This window comes from Arachis hypogaea, chromosome 1, assembly GCF_003086295.3.
Source record: "Arachis hypogaea cultivar Tifrunner chromosome 1, arahy.Tifrunner.gnm2.J5K5, whole genome shotgun sequence".
In the NCBI taxonomy this organism is placed as follows: Eukaryota; Viridiplantae; Streptophyta; class Magnoliopsida; order Fabales; family Fabaceae; genus Arachis; species Arachis hypogaea.
Window position 1 is genome coordinate 22,399,284 of NC_092036.1, and position 21,612 is coordinate 22,420,895.

Consider the following 21,612-nt stretch of genomic DNA (forward strand, 5'->3'; position numbering starts at 1 on the left):
TAATCACTTAAGTATTTTAAATCAAGATTTATTAATTAATTCCAATAACGAGGTCTCTAAACCTTAGGAGAGCAACAACCAATTTCATCTTTTTAACCAAACCTACAAAACTTTTTTATGAATCAAAATCAATTTAAAGTATCTCCACGATCTCTAACCATCATCTCAAAATTAAATAAGATAAATTATAAAATTAATTTCTCAAATTAACAAAATTATATGAACTCATTACTTTAATTTTATTAAAATACTTAAATCATAACTCCTTAAGAATCAATCAAATAAACCCACTTTTGATTTAACCAAGTTTCCCAAAATAATTTCCAACTTTACTTTTAAGTTTAAGACATTTTCAAAAGTCTCAAAATTCATTTCATTTTTATTCCTTTCCAAATAAATCAACTTCAACTTCTTTTCAAGTTCAAAAGTTTTTCTCAAAAACTCAAATTGTTTATTTTTAAATACTCATTTTTAACACTTCATTTTTCACCTAAAGCGCCCAAAAGCATAATTCTTTTCATAATTAATCAAACTCAAAACAAGTTTATTCTCATTATTAAATGTTACTTAAAATATTTATAAAAATTTTGGCAACACCTCTTCTAAAACCTAAACTTTTACCACTTTTACGGGTTCCATCAAAACCACATTTCTCAATCCTTCTCAATAGTTTTAAACTAAATCATTTCTCAATATAAATATATGTATAAATCAGATTTCCAAAACAAAGCTATTTCTCAATATATAACTCCAAATTCCAATATAAATCCACTTTTCATTATAAACATTCGAATTAGATTTCTAAATTAATTTTTTATCAAAAACGGCAAGTCGACTTAAACAATCAATAGTTCAATCAAATAAACAGTCATATTCATCCAAAACAAACCAATCAATCTATAAGACTCACATAATCACCAAATATATATATATATATATATATATATATATATATATATATATATATATATAATAATTTCATAATATAAAATAAATTTTAAATAAAACTCCTACCTCGAATAGTCAAAACTACAAAACCAAATGTGTCTAAAAACCCTTTTTTCTCGGCCCGCAATCAACGGCATCGAATCCGACTATTTTTCATAGCAGCAACAGCCACAAAAGCATCACTCACAATAGAAACTCGACTCTGAGATATTAACGTTGCAAGAACCTTAGTAATATATAACAGAACAACAACTAAAAGGGTTCAGAACAAGAAATTACTTACCGTACTTACGAATAAGCGAGAGAATGGAGCAGCGACAGCTCCGGTGACAACGCAGCAGCTTAATGTCACATGCAACAATCATAAAACTCAGCATGCAAGAACCGAAACTCAGTCCTACGTCACCAAAGCCTCAAAACTTTTAACAACTTAGAACAGAATAATGATTTCAAGGGTTTTGAGAACAAAAACGCTTCCAAGAAGACAAGGGCTCCAGCGGCGAAAACGACGGGGGGAAGCTCCGGCGATGCCGACAGAAGCTTCATCGATGACGATGCAGTAGCAATGATGGATCTGACGGCGACGGGACCCAACGGTGGTGGCGATGAGTGTCCTCCCCTCCATCGCGTTCTGCTCCTCTCCTGAAAATTGCGTGCATGGCGATGGCGACAGATCCGACGACAATGGGCTTCCTCTCGGTGACAGTGGCGGGTACGATGGTGACGCGTGCTCCAACGGCGGTGACGAACCCAGCTTCGACGGTGGCAGCTTCCTCACAAGCTCCCTCTCTCTCCTTCGTGGACCCTCTCTCTCTCTTTAATGCGTCTCTCCCACTCATCCGCAATGGCGAGTTGGCAACGGCGGCATCCCCCTCGCCGGTGCTGTCGCCTCCCCCCTTTTCTTCTCTTTCTCGTTTCTCTCTTCCCTTTTCTCTTTTCTTTATCTTACGTAGGGGTGTGTGTAGGAAATGGTGGACGCAGGAATAAGGGGGTGAGGTTAGTGTAGTATGTTTTAGGGTTAGGTTAGGGTTTGGATAGTGTAAATTAGGGTTTGTTTTGAAAATTTTAGGGTTAAAGTAGTTAAGTAATTTTAATAAAAATAAAAAGATAGAGTGATAATTTAAAATCGAATTAAATATAAAATAACTATTTTAAAAATACTATTTTATTATCAGTTTGTAAATTTATTTTTAAATAAATACTAATTCAATAAAAATTAAAAATAATTAAATTAATTCTCATTTATTTATAAAATAAAGTTCAAAAGTTTAATATCCAAATTAAAGTACATAAAATTCTCATTATTTTTTAATTATTAAAACTCTAAATTATAAATAATAAATTGCCTAACTCATACATAAAGATCTTTAAAAATATAATCTTAAATAAATTTAATAAATCATAAGTAACTTATTATTTAATTTCAAAAATTCAGAGTCTTACAACCATAACAAGCTAAGCATGTTGTTATGTTTACTATATGTCTTAGCGGAGGCGTTAGTTCAAGTGGTAAATCATATGCTTCTTAATACATTACATCTGGGTTTAAATCTTGACGAATATACCATGTATTAAATAAAATTTTTTAATATTATGTGGGTGTATATGTTGTGATGTTATGATATCTAGGATTGGAATTTACCCCATTTATCTACCAAAAAAAAATTAAAATAAACTATTTGTCAGATACTGCCTAGAGATTCATATATTTGGTATTTATGAAAAAAATAATTATTCTATTATGATAAATATAATTTGGTGATAAATTATTTTGTTAGAAAATATATAAAATTATATATATAAATAAATATATTCAAATATACAATAAATAATTTAGTAATTAATATTTTATTTTTATAAAATATTATTAATTCCTAATGTGTCTTGTTGATATTGGTCTTTTTATTAGTATTGAATGTAAAATTTGAAAAATTAGTGAATAATTAGTTAATAAATTAATTATTAATCAAATAAATTAGAAAATAGAATTTTATAATTTAATAAGGTAAACCTAATTAAAATAAGAATTTTAGTCACTAATTTTAAAGAATTTAGCTCAAAACTGGACCAACAGACTAAATCAATTGAACCGAGTCCATATTGGGCCTAAGGCCCAATCCAATACCTATTAAATGAAAAGAGCTTTTGCTCTTGTCCCTTCCCTCAAATGGAAAGCACGCTGAAACTTGGCAAAAAGGAGGAGGGTTGCAGTGAAAAGAGCAGAAGAAAAAACCTAATCAATTTATCAACTCCAAGCCAAGAGAGAGAAAAACTACTTCACAACTAATACGAATAATTTATCAAATACTTGGTGTGTATAAATATAAAATATCATAAATTATAAAAATTAGTAAAAATCTATAACTAACAATGCAAGAAATGGACAATAACAACTCAAATAAACAAGAATAAAGCATAAAATATCAAATTCATCAAATAGAAAATTTAGAATTTAACAAAAGTTCATAAACTAACATGACAAAATAAAAAAATTAACAAGACATTCTAAACAAATTAAAATAGCAAAACAAAAAATTATAAACTAAAAACTACAACTACAACTTAAATCCTAAAACTAGAAAGAAAATCTTAAGAAACCTTAAATTCTAGAAAGAATAGAATTCAAGGTTCTAATACCTAAGAAAAAGAAAAATGAGTGTGTATGTTGATGTGTGTCTTCACTCTTCATCTCTTTCATTCTATGCTTTAATAGCTTTAGAAATGTGTTGGATAAGAATAATCCTCAAATTGCGAGCCACATGCTATTTTAAGTGAGGCACGCACTGCAAATGGTACTTATGCATGATTGATGCATACATACGATTAACAGTTTTACAAAATCTTTATTTTTTCATAAATTTTTTATTTTTACATGCTTTTTCTCCATCTTTCAAGTCATCTTTGCCTTCTAAACTTTAAACCACTTGAATAAACATATCAAGACATTAAATGAGATAAAAAAAATAGAATTAATTTGACACTTTTAAAATATAAAAGCCTGTTTTAATCAATTAAGTACAAGTAGAAAAAATTTATAAAATCATGTATTTTCAATGAATAAGTGCAAGTTAAATTGATAAATTTTACTCTTTTCAACCTAAAAATTAGGGCAAATCACCCATATAAACCAAAGTGTGGAAAAATTTAGGTGATTCTACCAAACAAAAAATTGTTACAGGGTTCAACTGGATACACGTTTCTATGTAATTCGAATTAGTCTAATTCGAATTACACGTTCATAGTGATTCGAATCACACTTATTCAAATTACACACACGCACACAAGCGCTAATTCGAATCAACCTAATTCGAATTACACACATACTAATTCGAATCAGGGTGATTCGAATTACACATAAACAAATTTACATACTAATTCGAATTGGACTGATTCGAACTAGTACTGGTATATTGGCTCATATTAATTCGAAGCATGCTCGAGTACATTACAAATTTCATTTTATATTTATATATTATAATTATTTATTTTGTAACGAGCACAACTAAAATTTTAATAACAATTATTAAATTAAACATTGTTACATATACTATCAAAGATTTGTAATGTAGTTGTTCCTAACCTATTATATAATAAAAAATTTTAAACTTTATAAAATGCAATTTTTTTTTCCAAAGACTCGTATTATCGAACTAATTGAATTCGATTTAGCATTGGCTCCATACAAATATAATTATTAGTGTATTAAAATAATTGCATGCATTAGATTTATGCTATAGAATTTACGTTCAACTAATATTTATAATTTTTTTTATATTTTTTTTAGTATATTTTTTTATATTATATAATATTTTTTAATATTTTTGGCAAACATTTTACTAATACTTTTTCAAATATTTTTGGCAAATATTCCATAATTCGAATCAGCATGCTTCGAATTACTATAAGCCAATATATCGAGTACTAGTTTGAATCAGTCCAATTCGAACTAGTATATGAGTTTGTCTATGTGTAATTCGAATAAGGTTGATTCGAATTAGTACTTGTGTCGAATTAGACTAATTCGAATTATATAAAAATGTCCTCTTGGTTGAATCCTGTAACAATATTTTGTTTGGTGAAATCACATAAATTTTTCTATACTTTAGTTTATATAAATGATTTACCCTAAAAATTATCATAAAATATGAATTTATTATGAGATGTGAATAAATTTTTATTTTTAACGACTTGATTATACTTTGTTGGTAAAAAAAACTTAAACGCCTAATTTTTTTATTTTTCTCTTTCAGTGTCTTTTTTTAAAAAAAATAAACATTACACTCTTTTATATTTTTATTATATTATAGTCAATTAAATATCACATTTAATAAAATATTTTTTATAAGCAATAAAAAACTTGTTTGATTTTCTATTATTGAATGTTATCTGTATTATTTGTGTGTACAGTCTCTTGTACTTTTTTTCATTTTTTAATATTGAAAATCTATAGAAATTAAATCCAGATATATTTACACACAAGTTGGGAAAAAGAAAATGACGCAATGCTCCTGGTTAATCTGAATTTTACCTTAGTGACTAAGCTTAAAATCTAATCCTAGTTGGGACCCACCAATACACCATCACAGAAAAGTGAATGCGACCCTTATAACCCCACAATAATCATAGTGCCAACTGACTCAAAAGCCATGCAATGTGTCACACATACACCTAATGACCAAAACACCCTCAAAATTTGCCATTATTCACAATTTCGCCCTCATCCCCTCGTCCATAAATAACGGCCCCCTACGCTGCCTTTCTTCCCTTTTCCCCTCTTCTCCATTCCCACCATCTAATTACCAAAAACCCTGTCACTCTGCCGAAGCAACAATGCTTTCCACTCTCCCTTCTTCCGATCCTCTTCTTCCAAATCCGTTCTCAGCCGCCGGCTATGCCAACGGTTGTTTCAGCCTTTGGGACTGCCCGGACCTTTTTACCTGCTCTAAACCAACCAATAGTCCTAAGCCCGTTACTTCGAGTTCCGGTTCTGATGAACCCAACCAGCCCAACGACGAACCGGACCGGTCTCTTGACGAAAAACCGGCCAGACCGTACCGTGACATGGTTATTGATGAACGGAAGCGCCGGCGCATGTTATCGAACCGGGAATCAGCCCGGAGGTCGCGGATGCGCAAGCAGAGGCACCTAGAGAACCTACGGAACCAGTTGAACAAGTGTCGGGTCGAAAACCGGGAACTTAACAACCGGTTGCAGTTCATCGTTCATCACTTGAACCGGATCCGAACCGAAAACCAGTGGCTCCGGTCGGAAAGAACCGTGTTGTGGCAAAAACTGTCCGACTTTACTCAAATCTTGGTTTTCCAAGAATTGCATCCTTTGGATCATATTTCTAACATCCCCTGCATGGTGGCCATGCAATAGTAACCGTCACCACACAATAAATTAAGGATGTCAGAAACAGGTTAAATTAATTATAAAACGGTCAAGCAGGTTAAACAATCTAATGAAGACAAGAACATATGTTTAATTAAGGTTGTTTTATGTAAATTATTATAAAAAAATAGATAAATATGATGATAAGGGGGTGTGCGTTTTCATCCCGGTACTATTTTTGGTAAAATAGGGACGGTTTTGAAAGGAGCATATATTATTTTTGCTTTTTCAAAACCCGAAGGGTTATATATTTTTAAACTCTGGGAGTATAAATAATTATGTGTAAAATATTAAACCGTTCTTTTTCTTCTGCTTTTTCTTCTTTTTTTTTTTTTAGTTTGTTCTAGACTTCTAGTAATATGATGATGAGTGTGTGTCTCTGCTTAGCTTGTTCATCAAAATCCCCTTGTTTATTTGAGCTACAATTGTGTGATATATAATATCCAGGATTCAAAAGTTTGGTTGCAGCGAAATGAAACTCAACTAATGTCATAGACAAATTAAAAATGGCATCCGAAATGTTCTCATGTTTATATATTCGACTAAGGAAGGTAGCAAGTGGAACCCCCAACAAAAGGTAAGACCGAAAGAAGGGAATTGATTAAGAAAGAAGAAAATTCAAAGGAAAACTCTCGTCACAATAATTAATTATGCGGTTGACAACGAGTGGATCGCGTGATATCGCACTCTACGTAAAATGTCTGATTTACCCCTAGCTACATCATATATTCGAATATTCGATATTATTTTTGAGAGAGAAAGTATAGAGAATCAATCAAGTATCTATACAACATGTACAACGGTATATAGGCATGTTCAATTCAGTAGGATATCAAATATTTATTATTTCTGGTACTCGATAGTTATTCTGAATACTATGAATGTATTACTGTATTGTATTTGAGAAATTAGTAATATTTTACTTGAATGTTCATTTTTTAATTCATATTGGGTCAAATAAATAGCGCATTGTATGCATTGTACAAATACTTTATTGGCTCTTCAGTGGGATTCGTTTTTAGAGTAAATTAATTTTTTAGGTATATGTTTGATGAATTTAATTTTGATACGTTATCAGTGTAAAATAAATTTATACATGTATTTAATTATATAATATTACATCATCAAAAATAATTATTATTTTTATTGGTTGCGTAAATGATCATCTAAAAAATAAATATAATTATTATACTATATAAAATATTTTACACTATGGATACATCTCCATGTTTGATTAGTTATTGTAAAAAAAGAGAATTTATAGATAAAATATAAATAAAAAATTTTATTAATTTATACTAATGGTTTGTTCTATTATGAAAAGATTAGGGAGTGTCTTTATAAGTAATTAAATTATTGCAAGCCAAATAAATATATAATTTTATAAGGATAAATTTATATAATTCTCACAAATTCAAAAATTTAATAAGTATTTAAATGAATAAATTATTAATTTGACCTACAAATATTTTAAATATTGATAAATTTTATTTATAAAAAAATAAAATCAAATCAAAGTTATATTCACAAAAATAATAAAAAATGGAAAATATATAAAAAATAACTAATTATTAAACACAAAAATATATAGCAAGCAAATAAAAAAATTAAAAAAAATCTTAAACTAATATAACAAGTAAACTACAACAACACAAATTCAAACTACTTAACCAATAAACAAAGAAATAACTAAATATAAATACAAAAATAATCAACCACTAAATACAAAAATAACTATCTACTGAACACAGAAATAATCAACCAATATACATAGAAACAATAGCATGTAAATACAGGAATTCAAGGAGAAATAAAGTCTTACAATGATATAACAAAGAAACTACATTAACAATAGTTCAAATAAATATAATTGTTCATACCTTGGTCTAACAAATGAAAGTCAAACCCAATAATCCAAAAGGTTCACTAATAAAGGTGGACTTATTGAAAACCTGGGGCGCAAATTTGTGACTCACACAACTGAACCGGAAAGTGTACTGAGTTGTCTAAGTAATACCTCAGGTAAGTGAGGGTCGAATTCCACGAGAATTGCCGGATTGAGCAAATTATGGTTATCCTACAGATCTTAGTCAGGCGAATAGAAAGATAGTTATTGTTTGTAGTAGGTGCGTAAACAAGCAATAATAATAAGACGTACAAACAGTAATAAAATATCAGTTAAGGCTTCAGAGATGCTTCTTCTTCTGGATTAACACGTCATACTCACTACTCCAATGATGAATGATTCCTTCAATAGCAAGGCTGTAAGTGATTAAGCCATTGGTCGTGGTCATTAATCTTCTCAGGTCCAAACCAAACACCGAATAGGCTAGATCAATCTGGGAGAGGGTGAAGCGCACGCAATTCAATCTCTTGATGATCCTACTCAAAACGCCACAACAAGGTCGGATCTTCTAGATCAGAGACTGACGCTCTATGATTCTAGCCCTTAGAGTCACAGGAACCTCAATTACCCCTGACTAACGAGGTTTTATATCACATACTTCAATTAGCCCAAATAAACTTGTTGGAACCCGTGATGCATTCTCAAGTTGTAACTCAATACTATACGGGTCAGGACTCGTAAGAAACTCATGTAGAATCGAGATTCATAAGGATGAAGAACGACAATGCATCATAGGATAGAGTCAAACATAGATTGAAGTAGAAAAGTAATTACATTAATCCATAGGAATCAGCAGAGCTCATAACCTTAACCTAGGAGGTTTAGTTGCTCATACTATACAGAGAATAACGTGTGTTATGTTCTGAGGGCTTGAAGATCAAAAGTCTTGTGATCTTCGCCTTTATATACTAATCTAATAATTAAAAATTATAAAAGTGAAATAAACTAAACAGAAAGGTGCAAAAATCCACTTCTAGACCCACTTGGTTAGTGTTTGGGCTGAGCTTGGCTTCTAACTTGAAGGAGTGGGTATTGGACGCCCACTAGGGAGTGTCCATACTGCTTCCTTGCTCCTCTTGTGGCGTTGAACATCGGGTTTGGGCGTTCAACGCCAGCCTTGGTCCTCTTGGGGCGTTCGACACCCACTAGGGGGTAGTTTGGGTGTTTAACGCCCGTTTTGGACTGTCCAATCCAAAAAAAATATAGACCATTATATATTGTTGGAAAGCTCTGAAATTTAGCTTTTCAATACCATTGAGAACGTGTCATTTGGATCTTTGTAGCTCAAAAAAAATGCTCGTTTGAATGCATGGAGGTCAGAATCTGACAGCATCTGCTTTGCTTTCCTTGCATCTGAATCAGACTTTTGCTAAAACTTGCCAAATTCACCCAAAATTCACCTAAAATCATAGGAAAAACAAAAAAGCTCAAAGTAGCATCCAAAAAGTGAATTTTGCAATAAAACCTACTAAAACATGATAAAACTTAGCAAAATCTACTGAAAACACTAAGAAATTGACATAAAAAATCGTATAAAATATCCGCTCATTAGAACACCAAACTTAAACTGTTGCTTGTCCTCAAGCAACCAAAAACAAGTAGGACTAAAAAGAAGAGAAAGATAAAATAATTTTCAGAGTTTTCAATGAAGCTCAGTTCCAAATAATTAAATGGGGCTAATAGCTCTTTACTTCTTTGGCATCTCACTTTCTCCTGAAGTTAAAAAATATTGACATCTCTTGGAACTAGAATCGGGATGATATTATTGATTCTCTTAGTTTAGCTCTTCTTGATTCTTGAACACAACTTCTTTCGGTGCTTTGTGGTGCGCGTAAATTGTGATCATCAACAATGGCGCCAAAGACTTGGAGCTCTCAAACATGAATCACACTTTGTCACAACTTTGCACAACTAACCAGCAAGTGTACTGGGTCGTCCAAGTAATACCTTACGTGAGTAAGGGTCGATCCCACAGAGATTGTTGGTATGAAGCAAGCTATGGTCATCTTGTAAACCTCAGTTAGGCGGATTCAAATGGTTATAATGGTTTTCAAAAATAAGAATGAATAAAGCATAAAATAAAGATAGAAATACTTATGTAGTTCATTGGTGGGAATTTCAGATAAGTGCATGAAGATGCTATGTTCCTTCTGAATATCTGCTTTCCTACTGCTTTCATTCAATCATTCTTACTCCTTTCTATGGCAAGCTATATGTAGGGCATCACCGTTGTCAATGGCTACTTCCCATCCTCTCAGTGAAAATGGTCCAAATGCTCTGTCATAGCACGGCTAATCATCTGTCGGTTCTCGATCATGTCGGAATAGAATCCATTGATTCTTTTGCGTCTGTCACTACGCCCAACAATCGTGAGTTTGAAGCTCGTCACAGTCATTCAATCCCTGAATCCTACTCGAAATACCACAGACAAGGTTTAGACTTTCTGAATTCTCAGGAATAGCCGCCAAAGGGGTTCTAGCTTATACCACGAAGATTCTGATTAACGAATCCAAGAGATACACACTCGTTCTAAGGTAAAACGGAAGTGGTTATCAAGCACGCATTCATAAGGATGGATGATGATGAGTGTCACGGATCACCACATCCATCAGGTTGAAGTGCAGCAAATATCTTAGAATAAGACTAAGCTTGAATCGAATAGAAGAATAATAGTACTTGCATTAATTCTCGAGGTACATCAGAGCTCCACACCTTAATCTATGGTGTGTAGAAACTCCACCGTTGAAAAGACATAAGTGATCAAGGTTCAGGCTTGGCCGAATGGCCAGCCCCCAAAGTCTAAGAACTAAACATCCAGAGATAGATACCAAGATAAGACAGGACCAGATGTCTAATACAATAGTAAAAAGTCCTATTTATACTAGACTAGCTACTAGGGTTTATAGAAATAACTCTAAGTGCAGAAATCCACTTCCGGGGTCCACTTGGTGTGTGCTTGGGCTGAGCTTGAGCTTTACACGTGTAGAGGCTTCTCTTGAGGTTAAACGCCAAGTTGTAACGTATTTTTGGTGTTTAACTCTAGTTTGTGACGTGTTTCTGGCGTTTTACTATAGAATGCAGCATGGAACTGGAGTTGAACGCCATTTTGTGTCATCTAAACTCGAATAAAGTATGAACTATTATATATTGGTGGAAAGCTCTGGATGTCTACTTTCCAACACCATTGAGAGCGCGCCATTTGGAGTTCTGTAGCTCCAGAAAATCCATTTAGAGTGCAGGAAGGTCAGAATCCAACAGCATCAGCAGTCCTTTGTTAGCCTGAATCAGATTTTTGCTCAGGTCCCTCAATTTCAGCCAGAAAATACCTGAAATCACAGAAAAACACACAAACTCATAGTAAAGTCCAGAAAAGTGAATTTTGCATAAAAAATAATTAAAATATCCCTAAAAGTAGCTAGATCTTACTAAAAACTACCTAAAAACAATGCCAAAAAGTGTATAAATTATCCGCTCATCACTTTGCACCTTTTTTAGGTTAGCCGTGACTCTAAGAGTTTTGTTCTTCCGTATTACCACCGTATACATAAACGCCACAGGCACTTAACTGGGGGAACCCCTTGGATTCGAATTTAACTTTGCTTAAATTCTTAGTCAGTGGTGCCCAGAGTTCTTAAGCGTACTCTTTTGCTCTTGGATCACGACTTTAACTGCTCAGTCTCAAACTTTTCACTTGACACCTTACACCACAAGCATTTAGTTAGGGATAGCAACTCATTTGAGCTTTTTAGGTTAATTCTTTTTTTAATCCTCCTAACTATTGATGCTCAAAGCCTTGGATCCTTGCTCTTTTGATTTTTTAGGTTTTCTTTTCTTTTTCGTTTTTTTACTATTTTTTCTTGCTTCAAGAATCAATATTTTTTTCAGAGAGTCAATGATACTTCTCTAAATTCTTTATTCTTCAAGAGCTAACATTCTCAACTTCAACATCAATCATGCACTGTTAATTAATACATTCAGAAGAAAAATGCAAAGCCACCACATCAGATTAATTGAAATAACTCATGATATACTTAAAACTTATGCATCTCACTATTTCTTTTTCAAATAATTTTTCTTTTTAAGCATGGTGAGGATACAGAGGATATATTATAACAGAAACAAAACAAGAAAATAAACTAGAAAGTAACAAACTACTAAATGTGATCATGAACTTAGAAAAGAAAATAGACAATAAATAAAAGTACAGTGAAAACAGAAATAGAACACATAGAGGAATAATGGAACTCAACAACCTCAATGACAGCGGTTGCTGCTTCCCCTAGAGAATCCAATAAAGCGTTTGATTTCCTCTATGTCACGCCATTGCCTCAGATGTTCCTCCATCAACCGTCTCTGATCTTCTCTTATCACATGGAGGATGGTGGCATGCTCAGTGGTGCACGAAATTGTAAATCACACTTTTCACAATTCGTACCACTAACCAGCAAGTGCACTGGGTCGTCCAAGTAATACCTTACATGAGTAAGGGTTGATCCCACAGAGATTGTTGGCTTGAAGCAAGCTATAGTTATCTTGTAATTCTTAGTCAGGATATCAATTATAATTATCAGTTGACTTGCAAATGAACAAGAGAGCATGGATTAAATAATACTTGTTATGCAGTAATGGAGAATATGTTAGAGTTTTGGAGATGCTTTGTCTTCTGAATCTCTGCTTTCCCCCTGTCTTCTTCTTCACGCACGCAAGGTTCCTCCTATGGCAAGCTGTATGTTGGTGGATCATCGTTGTCAATAGCTACCATCCGTTCTCTCAGTGAAAATGGTCCAAGTGCGCTGTCACCGCACGGCTAATTATCTGTCAGTTCTCACTCATGCTGGAATAGGATCCATTGATCCTTTTGCGTCTGTCACTACGCCCAACCCTTGTGAGTTTGAAGCTCGTCACAGTCATTCAATCCCTGAATCCTACTCGGAATACCACAAACAAGGTTTAAACTTTTTGGATTCTTAAGAATGCTGCCAATGGATTCTAGCTTATACCACGAAGACTCTGATTAAGGAATCCAAGAGATACTCATTTAATCTAAGGTAGAACGGAGGTGGTTGTCAGGCACGCGTTCATAGATTGAGAATGGTGATGAGTGTCACGGATCATCACATTCATCATATTGAAGTGCGAATAAATATCTTAGATAGAAACAAGCGTGTTTGAATGGAAAACAGAAGTAATTGCATTAATTCATCGAGACATAGCAGAGCTCCTCACCCCCAACAATGGGGTTTAGAGACTCATGCCATCAGAAATACAAAATTCAGATCTAAAATGTCATGAGGTACAGAATAAATCTCTAAAAGTTGTTTAAATACTAAACTAGTAACCTAGGTTTACAGAAAATGAGTAAAATAAGATAGATAGTGCAGAAATCCACTTCCGGGGCCCACTTGGTGTGTGCTGGGGCTGAGACTTGAGCTTTTCACGTGCCTGGACTGTTTCTAGAGTTAAACGCCAGGTTGTAACCTGTTTTGGGCGTTTAACTCCAACTTGTAACCTGTTTCTGGCGCTTAACGCCAGAATGGAACATGGAACTGGCGTTAAATGCCAGTTTACGTTGTTTATATTCGAGCAAAGTATGGACTATTATATATTTCTGGAAAGTCCTGGATGTCTAATTTCCAACACAAGTGAGAGTGCACCAATTTGATTTCTGTAGCTTCAGAAAATCCATTTCGAATGTAGGGAGGTCAGAATCTAACAACATCAGCAGTCCTTTTTCAGCCTGAATCAGATTTTTGCTCAGATCCCTCAATTTCAGCCAGAAAATACTTGAAATCATAGTAAAGTCCAAAAATATGAATTTTTCATGAGAACTAATAAAAACATACTAAAAAGTAGCTAGAACCTACTAAAAACTACCTAAAAACAATGCAAAAAAGCGTATAAATTATCCGCTCATCACTCAGTGTGCTCCACAGTTGAGCTCAGCTCCCCTATTGAGGTATTTAGTTGATTCCAATAGTCTCAGGGAGGTAAATACATCCCTTGAGGCATCTCAAAAATTTCTGGTGGGGGCGGCTGCACAGGCTCTTGAGCCGGCTCTCTAACATTCTCCATCCTCATATTCGTAATGGGCTTATCCTTCTCATTGAGGACGTCACCTGGGATGTTAATCTCATCCGAATTGCACATGCGATAGATGAGATGCGGGAAGGCTAAGCTTGCTAATAAACCCCATTTGTAGGGTTTATCTTGTGCTTGATTTAAGGGATTTTATGACCTTTTACCCACATTTATTCAATGAAATAGCATGGTTTTGTACATTCTCCTTTAATTGTGCTTAAGAGTGAAAACATGCTTTTTAGGTCTTAAAATAAATAAATTTAATTCACCTTGATTCCATTAGATGCCTTGATATGTTTGTTAAGTGATTTAGGGTTTGGGAGGCAAAGATTGGATCAAGGGAATGAAGAAAGAAGCATGAAAAGTTGGAGAACTCATGAAGAAATGAAAGAACCGGAAAGCTGTCAAGCCGACCTCTTCGCACTTAAACGACCATAACTTGAGCTACAGAGGTCCAAATGATGCGGTTTCAGTTGGGTTAGAAAGCTAACATCCGGGGCTTCGAAACGATATAAGATTTGCCATAGTTGCTACACGTATGGTGGCGCGCACGCGCATAGTACGCGCACGCACTGTTGCTGCCACCTAGTTCACTTAAAGCAAAACGTGGCCAGCGAATTCTAAAGCCTTGTGGGCCCAATCCAACTCATTTCTGATGCTATTTAAGCCAAGGATTGAAGGGGGAATGAACATACTCTCATGCTTTAGAAGTTAGCTACCATTAGTCATAGTTTTAGTAGTTAGAGTTAGTTTCTAGAGAGAGAAGCTCTCACTTCTCTCTAGGATTAGGATTAGGATTAGGTTTAGTTCTTAGATCTAGATTTTAATTCATCTTCTTCTACTTCTATCTTCTCAATTCCTTATTGTTACATTCATTCTTCTTCTATTCTTTTATTGTAATTTCCTTTATGTTGTTCTTATACTTTGTTGTAGATCTACTATTGTTCCTTCCATTTTCTTTCAATTCAATAAGAGGTAATTCATAATAATTGTTCTTCTTTGCTTCTCTATTGTTGATCTCTTGCCTTTGTAGTTAGATCTTTCTTTAATTCTTGCAATTTATGTTGTTTACTTTTGTTGCCTTTTATGTGTTTGTTGAAATGCCTCTTCTAGATATAGTATAGATTTTGTCCTTCTTGGCTTAGGTAGAGTAATTAGTGACACTTGAGTTATCTAATTCCTTTGTTGATTGGTAATTGGAGAGATTGCTAATTGGTTTGGAGTGCACTAAAGCTAGTCTTTCCTTGGGAGTTGGCTAGGACTTGTGGCTCAAGTCAATTCATCCACTTGACTTTCCTTTATTTAGTAAGGGTTAACTAAGTGGTAGCAATGAACAATTCTCATCACAATTGAGAAGGATAACTAGGATAGAACTTCTAATTTTCATACCTTGCCAAGAGCCTTTTATAGTTGTTAGTTTATTTTCATTGCCATTTACTTTTCATGCTTCTTATCCAAAACCCCAAAACACATTTCTAACCAATAACAAGGCACTTTATTGTAATTCCTAGGGAGAACGACCCGAGGTTTGAATACTTCGGTTTATAAAATTAGGGGTTTGTTACTTGTGACAAACAATCTTTTGTATGAAAGGATTTTTGATTGGTTTGGAAACTATACTTGCAACGAGAATTCATTTGTGAAATTCTATACCGTCAAAAATCCAATCATCACTTGCCTTGGTGGAGGCTTTCGTGGCTACCTTGTATATTTCTTGAGGGATTACCTCGTGCACCTCTACTTCATTTTCGAGCATGATGTAATGCACCATTATTGCTCGGTCAATAGTCACTTCAGACCAATTACTAGTAAGGATGATAGAGCATTACACAAGTTCTAACCATCCTCTAGCCACTGCCTTGAGGTCAAGCCTACTCAGTTGGTAGGGCTTGCCATGTGCATCTAGCCTCCATTGGACTTCCTCCACAGAGATGTCTGCGAGCACTTGTTCCAACCTCTGATCGAAGTTGACCCTTCTTGTGTAAAAGTGTGGGTCAACTTACAATTGAGGCAACTGCAATGCCAACGTCACACATTTCGGACTGAAGTCCAAGAGTTGCTCTCAGACCACGGTGCGATAGTTCTTGGGTTGTGGGTTCACACTAGTGTCATGTCCCTTCGTAACCCAAGCGTTGGCATAGAATTCTTGCACTATTAGTGTGCCAACAACTGAGATAGGATGGGCTAGAATTTTCCAGTCCTTTCTCCAGATTTTTTCAACGATTTCCGGATACTCATCCTCCTTGAGCCTAAAAGGGACCTCAGGAATCACCCTTTTGTGCCTCACCACAGTATAGAAGTGATCTTGGTAGGCCTTGGTGAGGAATCTTATTGATTCTCATGGTTCAGAGGTAGAGGTAGGAGCTTTTCCCTTTCTCTTCCTTGATGATTCACCGGCCTTTGGTGCCATACTTAGGAATGGAGAAGTCAAAAGCAAGATTTTGCGACACCAAACTTAAGAACTTTGCTCGTCCTCGAGCAAATATGAACAAGAAGAAAATAAGGGACTAGAAGAAATAAGAAATATAGAGGGGAATGGGAGAGAAGCCTTTGGCCAAGTGGGGGATGAGGAAGGGGAGGAGTTTGTAAAGTGTATAAGGTAAGAGGGAGAGAGTGTGAAGAAGGTGTGAGAATGAAAAGAGGTATGAGGGGGTACTTATAGGGGTGGGAGGGTTAGGGTTCGGTTGGATGGGAGGGAAGAATAGGTGGGAATGGTTTGAATTTGAAGTGGGTGGGGTTGGTGGGAATTGAATGATGGAAATTATGATGAGGTTTTGGGAAGAGGAAAAGGTAATGGTGATGTGATTAGTTGAGGGTGTATGGGGAAGAGGGAGAGTAGGGTGTGGGTTTCAAGGTTTAGAAAGTAGGAGAGAGAAGAAGGTGGGGTAAGTGGAGATTCTGTGAGACCCACTGGTCTGAGAAGCTAGGAATTTTGACTTCCCTGCCCCCTACCTGGCATTCAACACCAGGATGTGCTCCCTCTAGGATGTCGAACTCCCAGGATACTCCCTTCCTAGCATTCAACGCCAGCTCCATACTCATTTTGGAGCGTTAAACGCCAAACATTACTCCCTGGCTGGCGTTCAATGCCAACTTTCCTCTCCTCTTGGGGTGTTGGACGCCTAGAATGGTCCTTCTCTGGAATTCAATGCCGGATCCTTACTCCCTAAAGGGCATTGAATGCCCATCTTTCTCTTTGTCTGGCATTCAACGCCAGCAAGGAGATCTTTCCAGGGTGTTTTATTTCAACTTCTGAGTCTCTCTGCCATTGTTCAAAATGTTGCACATGGTCACAAACTTCAAAAAACAAAAGAGAAAAACTAAAATATCAAACTTAAATAAAATGAAAACATTATGCGAATGGTTGGGTTGCCTCCCAACAAGCGCTTCTTTATCGTCATTAGCTTGATGGATAGTGATGAGCGGATAATTTATACGCTTTTTGGCATTGTTTTTAGTATGTTTTTAGTATATTTTAGTTAGTTTTTATTACATTTTTATTAGTTTTTAGTTAAAATTTACTTTTCTGGGCTTTACTATGAGTTTGTGTGTTTTTCTGTGATTTCAGGTATTTTCTGGCTGAAATTGAGGGACCTGAGCAAAAATCTGATTCAGAGGCTGAAAAGGACTGCAGATGCTGTTGGATTCTGACCTCCCTGCACTCGAAGTAGATTTTCTGGAGCTACAGAAGCCCAATTGGCACGCTCTCAATTGCGTTGAAAAGTAGACATCTTGGGCTTTCCAGCAATGTATAATAGTCCATACTTTGCCCGAGATTTGATGGCCCAAACCGGTGTTGCAAATCAGCTTCAGAATTCCCGGCGTTTAACGCCGGAACTGGCACAAAAATTGGAGTTAAACGCCCAAACTGGCATAAAAGCTGACGTTTAACTCCAGAAAAAGTCTCTACACATGAATGCTTCAATGCTTAGCCCAAGCACACACCAAGTGGACCCCGGAAGTGGATTTTTACGTCATTTACTCATTTCTGTATACCCTAGGTTACTAGTTCACTATTAATAGGACCTTTTGACATTGTATCTCTACTGAATGACATTTTACACGTTTCTCATTGTATCTTCTACAGCATGAGTCTCTAAACCCCATGGTTGGGGGTGAGGAGCTCTGCTGTGTCTTGATGGATTAATGCAATTACTACTGTTTTTCATTCAATCACGCTTGCTTCTATTCTAAGATATCACTTGTTCCTAAACCTGATGAATGTGATGATCCGTGACACTCATCATCATTCTCACCTATGAATGTGTGCCTGACAACCACCTCCGTTCTACCTTAGATTGAGTAGATATCTCTTGGGTTCCTTAATCAGAATCTTCGTGGTATAAGCTAGAATTGATGGCGGCATTCAAGAGAATTCGGAAGGTCTAAACCTTGTCTGTGGTATTCTGAGTAGGATCTAAGGATTGAATGACTGTGATGAGCTTCAAACTCCTGAAGGCTGGGCGTTAGTGACAGACGCAAAAGAATCACTGGATTCTATTCCAACTTGATTGAGAACCGACAGATGATTAGCCGTGCTGTGACAGAGCGCGTTGAACATTTTCACTGAGAGGATGGGAGGTAGCCATTGACAACGGTGAAACCCTACATACAGCTTGCCATGGAAGGAGCCTTGCGTGCATGAAGAAGAAGACAGTAGGAAAGCAGAGATTTAGAAGATAGAGCATCTCCAGAACCTCAACCTGTTCTCCATTACTGCAAAACAAGTACTTATTTCATGTTCTTTTACTTTTCACAATTAAATCTGATAATTATTGATATCCTGACTAAGAGTTACAAGATAACCATAGCTTGCTTCAAGCCGACAATCTCCGTGGGATCGACCCTTACTCACGTAAGGTATTACTTGGACGACCCAGTGCACTTGCTGGTTAGTTGTGCGGAACTGCAAAAGTGTGATTGCAATTTCGTGCACCAAGTTTTTGGCGCCGTTGTCGGGGATTGTTCGAGTTTGGACAACTGACGGTTTATCTTGTTGCTTAGATTAGGACTGTTTTATTTTTGTTGGTTTAGAGTCTTTTATTTGAGTTTAGTTTCATATTTTAAGTTTGGTGTCAATTGCATGCTTTTGTTTTCTTTTAATTTTCCGAATTTGCATGTTCTTAGTCCTTTCTTGATCTTTAAAAAAATTTCTAAGTTTGGTGTCTTCTTTGTGTTTTCCTTTAGATTTTCGAAAATTTGTGTTTGATTTTCTAAAAATTTTAAGTTTGGTGTCATTTTGTTGTTTTTCTCTTTCCTCACTTCAAAAAAAAAATCAAATCTTTTTCAAAATCATATCTTTTTTTTAGTCAAGTCAAAATTCTAATATCAAAAATTGATCTCTTCAAATCTTTTTCAAAAATCAAATCTTTTTAATTTTTCAATCATATCTTTTTAATTGCTAATTTCAAAATCTTTTTAATTAATTAATTAATTTAGTTTTCAATTTGCTTTGATTTTATTTTCTTTCAGTTTTCGAAATTTTATTTTATTTTCTTTTCCATTTATTTTATTTTATTATTTTCGGTCACTTTAAAAAAAAATTCTACTTGCAATCCATATCATCTCCCTTTCTCCATCATGGACCTAAGTGGAATTGAGCAGTCCAGAAGGACTCTGGGGTCATATGCTAACCCCATTACAGCTGCATATGGGAGTAGTATCTGTATACCTCCCATTAAAGCAAGTAGCTTTAAGCTAAATCCTCAACCCATTATCATGGTGCAGCAAAATTGCCAGTATTCCGGTGTTCCACAGGAAGAACCTACTGAGTTTCTGGCACAATTCTTACAAATTGCTGACACAGTACGTGATAAAGAGGTGGATCAGGATGTCTACAGATTATTACTGTTTCCATTTGCTGTAAAAGATCAAGCTAAGAGGTGGTTGAATAACCAACCCACAGCAAGCATAAAAACATGGAGACAGTTATCAGACAAATTCCTGAATCAATTTTACCCTCCAAAAAGGATGACACAGCTAAGGCTGGACATCCAAGGCTTTAAACAAGAGGATAATGAATCCCTTTATAATGCCTGGGAGAGGTATAGAGGTATGCTAAGAAAATGCCCCTCTGAAATATTTTCAGAGTGGGTACAGTTAGACATCTTCTACTATGGGCTTACAGAAAAAGCTCAGATGTCTCTAGACCACTCAGCTGGTTGATCTATTCATATGAGGAAGACGATTGAAGAGGCTCAAGAACTAATAGATACTGTTGCTAGAAATCAACATTTGTACTCTAGCAGTGAGCCCTCTACAAAAGAGGAAGCTATGGCAGTAGCTACTGATCCTAATCCTCAAGAACAGATTGTTGAGCGCAATCAGCAATTACTCTTGATGACAAAACAGTTGGCAGAATTTAAAGAGATGCTCCAAGAAACAAAAATTGCCAACAAGAACATAGAATCACAGTTGAATCAAACAAAATTGCAGTTATGTAAACAGATAACAGAAGAATGCCAAGCAGTTCAACTGAGGAGTGGGAAGACATTGAATAACACTGCTCAAAGTAGCAAAAAGCCAAGAAAGGAACAGTTGACAGAGGATAACCAAACCACTGCTCAAAATCCCTCTGAGGACAGTAAGAGCCCAGAGAGGAATAGTCCTGGCGTTCAAACGCCAGAAAGGGGGGAAAAGCTGGCGTTGCACGCCCATTCCTTGCCCAGTTCTTGCGTTCAAACGCCAGAAAAGGGGGAAAAGTTGGCGTTAAACGCCCATTCCTCACCCAATCCTGGCATTCAAACGCCAATGAGGAATCAGACACCTGAGAGTGCTGATAGTAACCCCTCTAAAAAGGCTTCTCCAACCACCTCTGTAAGGAATAAACATGCAGCAACTAAGGTTGAAGAATATAAAGCCAAGATGCCTTATCCTCAGAAACTCCGCCAAGCAGAACAGGATAAGCAATTTGCCCGCTTTGCAGACTATCTAAGGACTCTTGAAATAAAGATTCCGTTTGCAGAGGCACTTGAGCAAATACCCTCTTATGCTAAGTTCATGAAAGAGATCTTAAGTCATAAGAAGGATTGGAGAGAAACTGAAAAAGTGTTTCTCACTAAAGAATGCAGTGCAATCATTCTGAAAAGCTTACCAAAAAAGCTTCAAGATCCAAGAAGCTTTATGATACCATGCACATTAGAAGGTACTTGCACCAAGACAGCCCTGTGTGACCTTGGAGCAAGTATCAATCTAATACCTGCATCCACTATCAGAAAGCTTGGGTTGACTGAAGAAGTCAAACCAACCCGGATATGTCTCCAACTTGCTGATGGCTCCATTAAATA

The 21,612-nt window shown here is 35.5% G+C and overlaps 1 protein-coding gene across 1 annotated transcript; it reads left to right on the forward strand.

Moving 5' to 3' along the window:
• Window positions 1–5,604: 5,604 nt before the first annotated feature.
• On the forward strand, window positions 5,605–6,798 carry LOC112800711 (uncharacterized). Its single transcript, XM_025843079.2, has one exon. The coding sequence runs from the start codon at window positions 5,620–5,622 to the stop codon at window positions 6,328–6,330; it is 711 nt and encodes a 236-aa protein (XP_025698864.1). The 5' UTR covers window positions 5,605–5,619; the 3' UTR covers window positions 6,331–6,798.
• The last annotated feature ends 14,814 nt before the right edge of the window (window positions 6,799–21,612 follow it).

Coding starts and splice junctions, on each gene's coding strand:
- LOC112800711 (XM_025843079.2), top strand. CDS start 5,620: ATGACCAAAACACCCTCAAAATTTGCCATTATTCACAATTTCGCCCTC.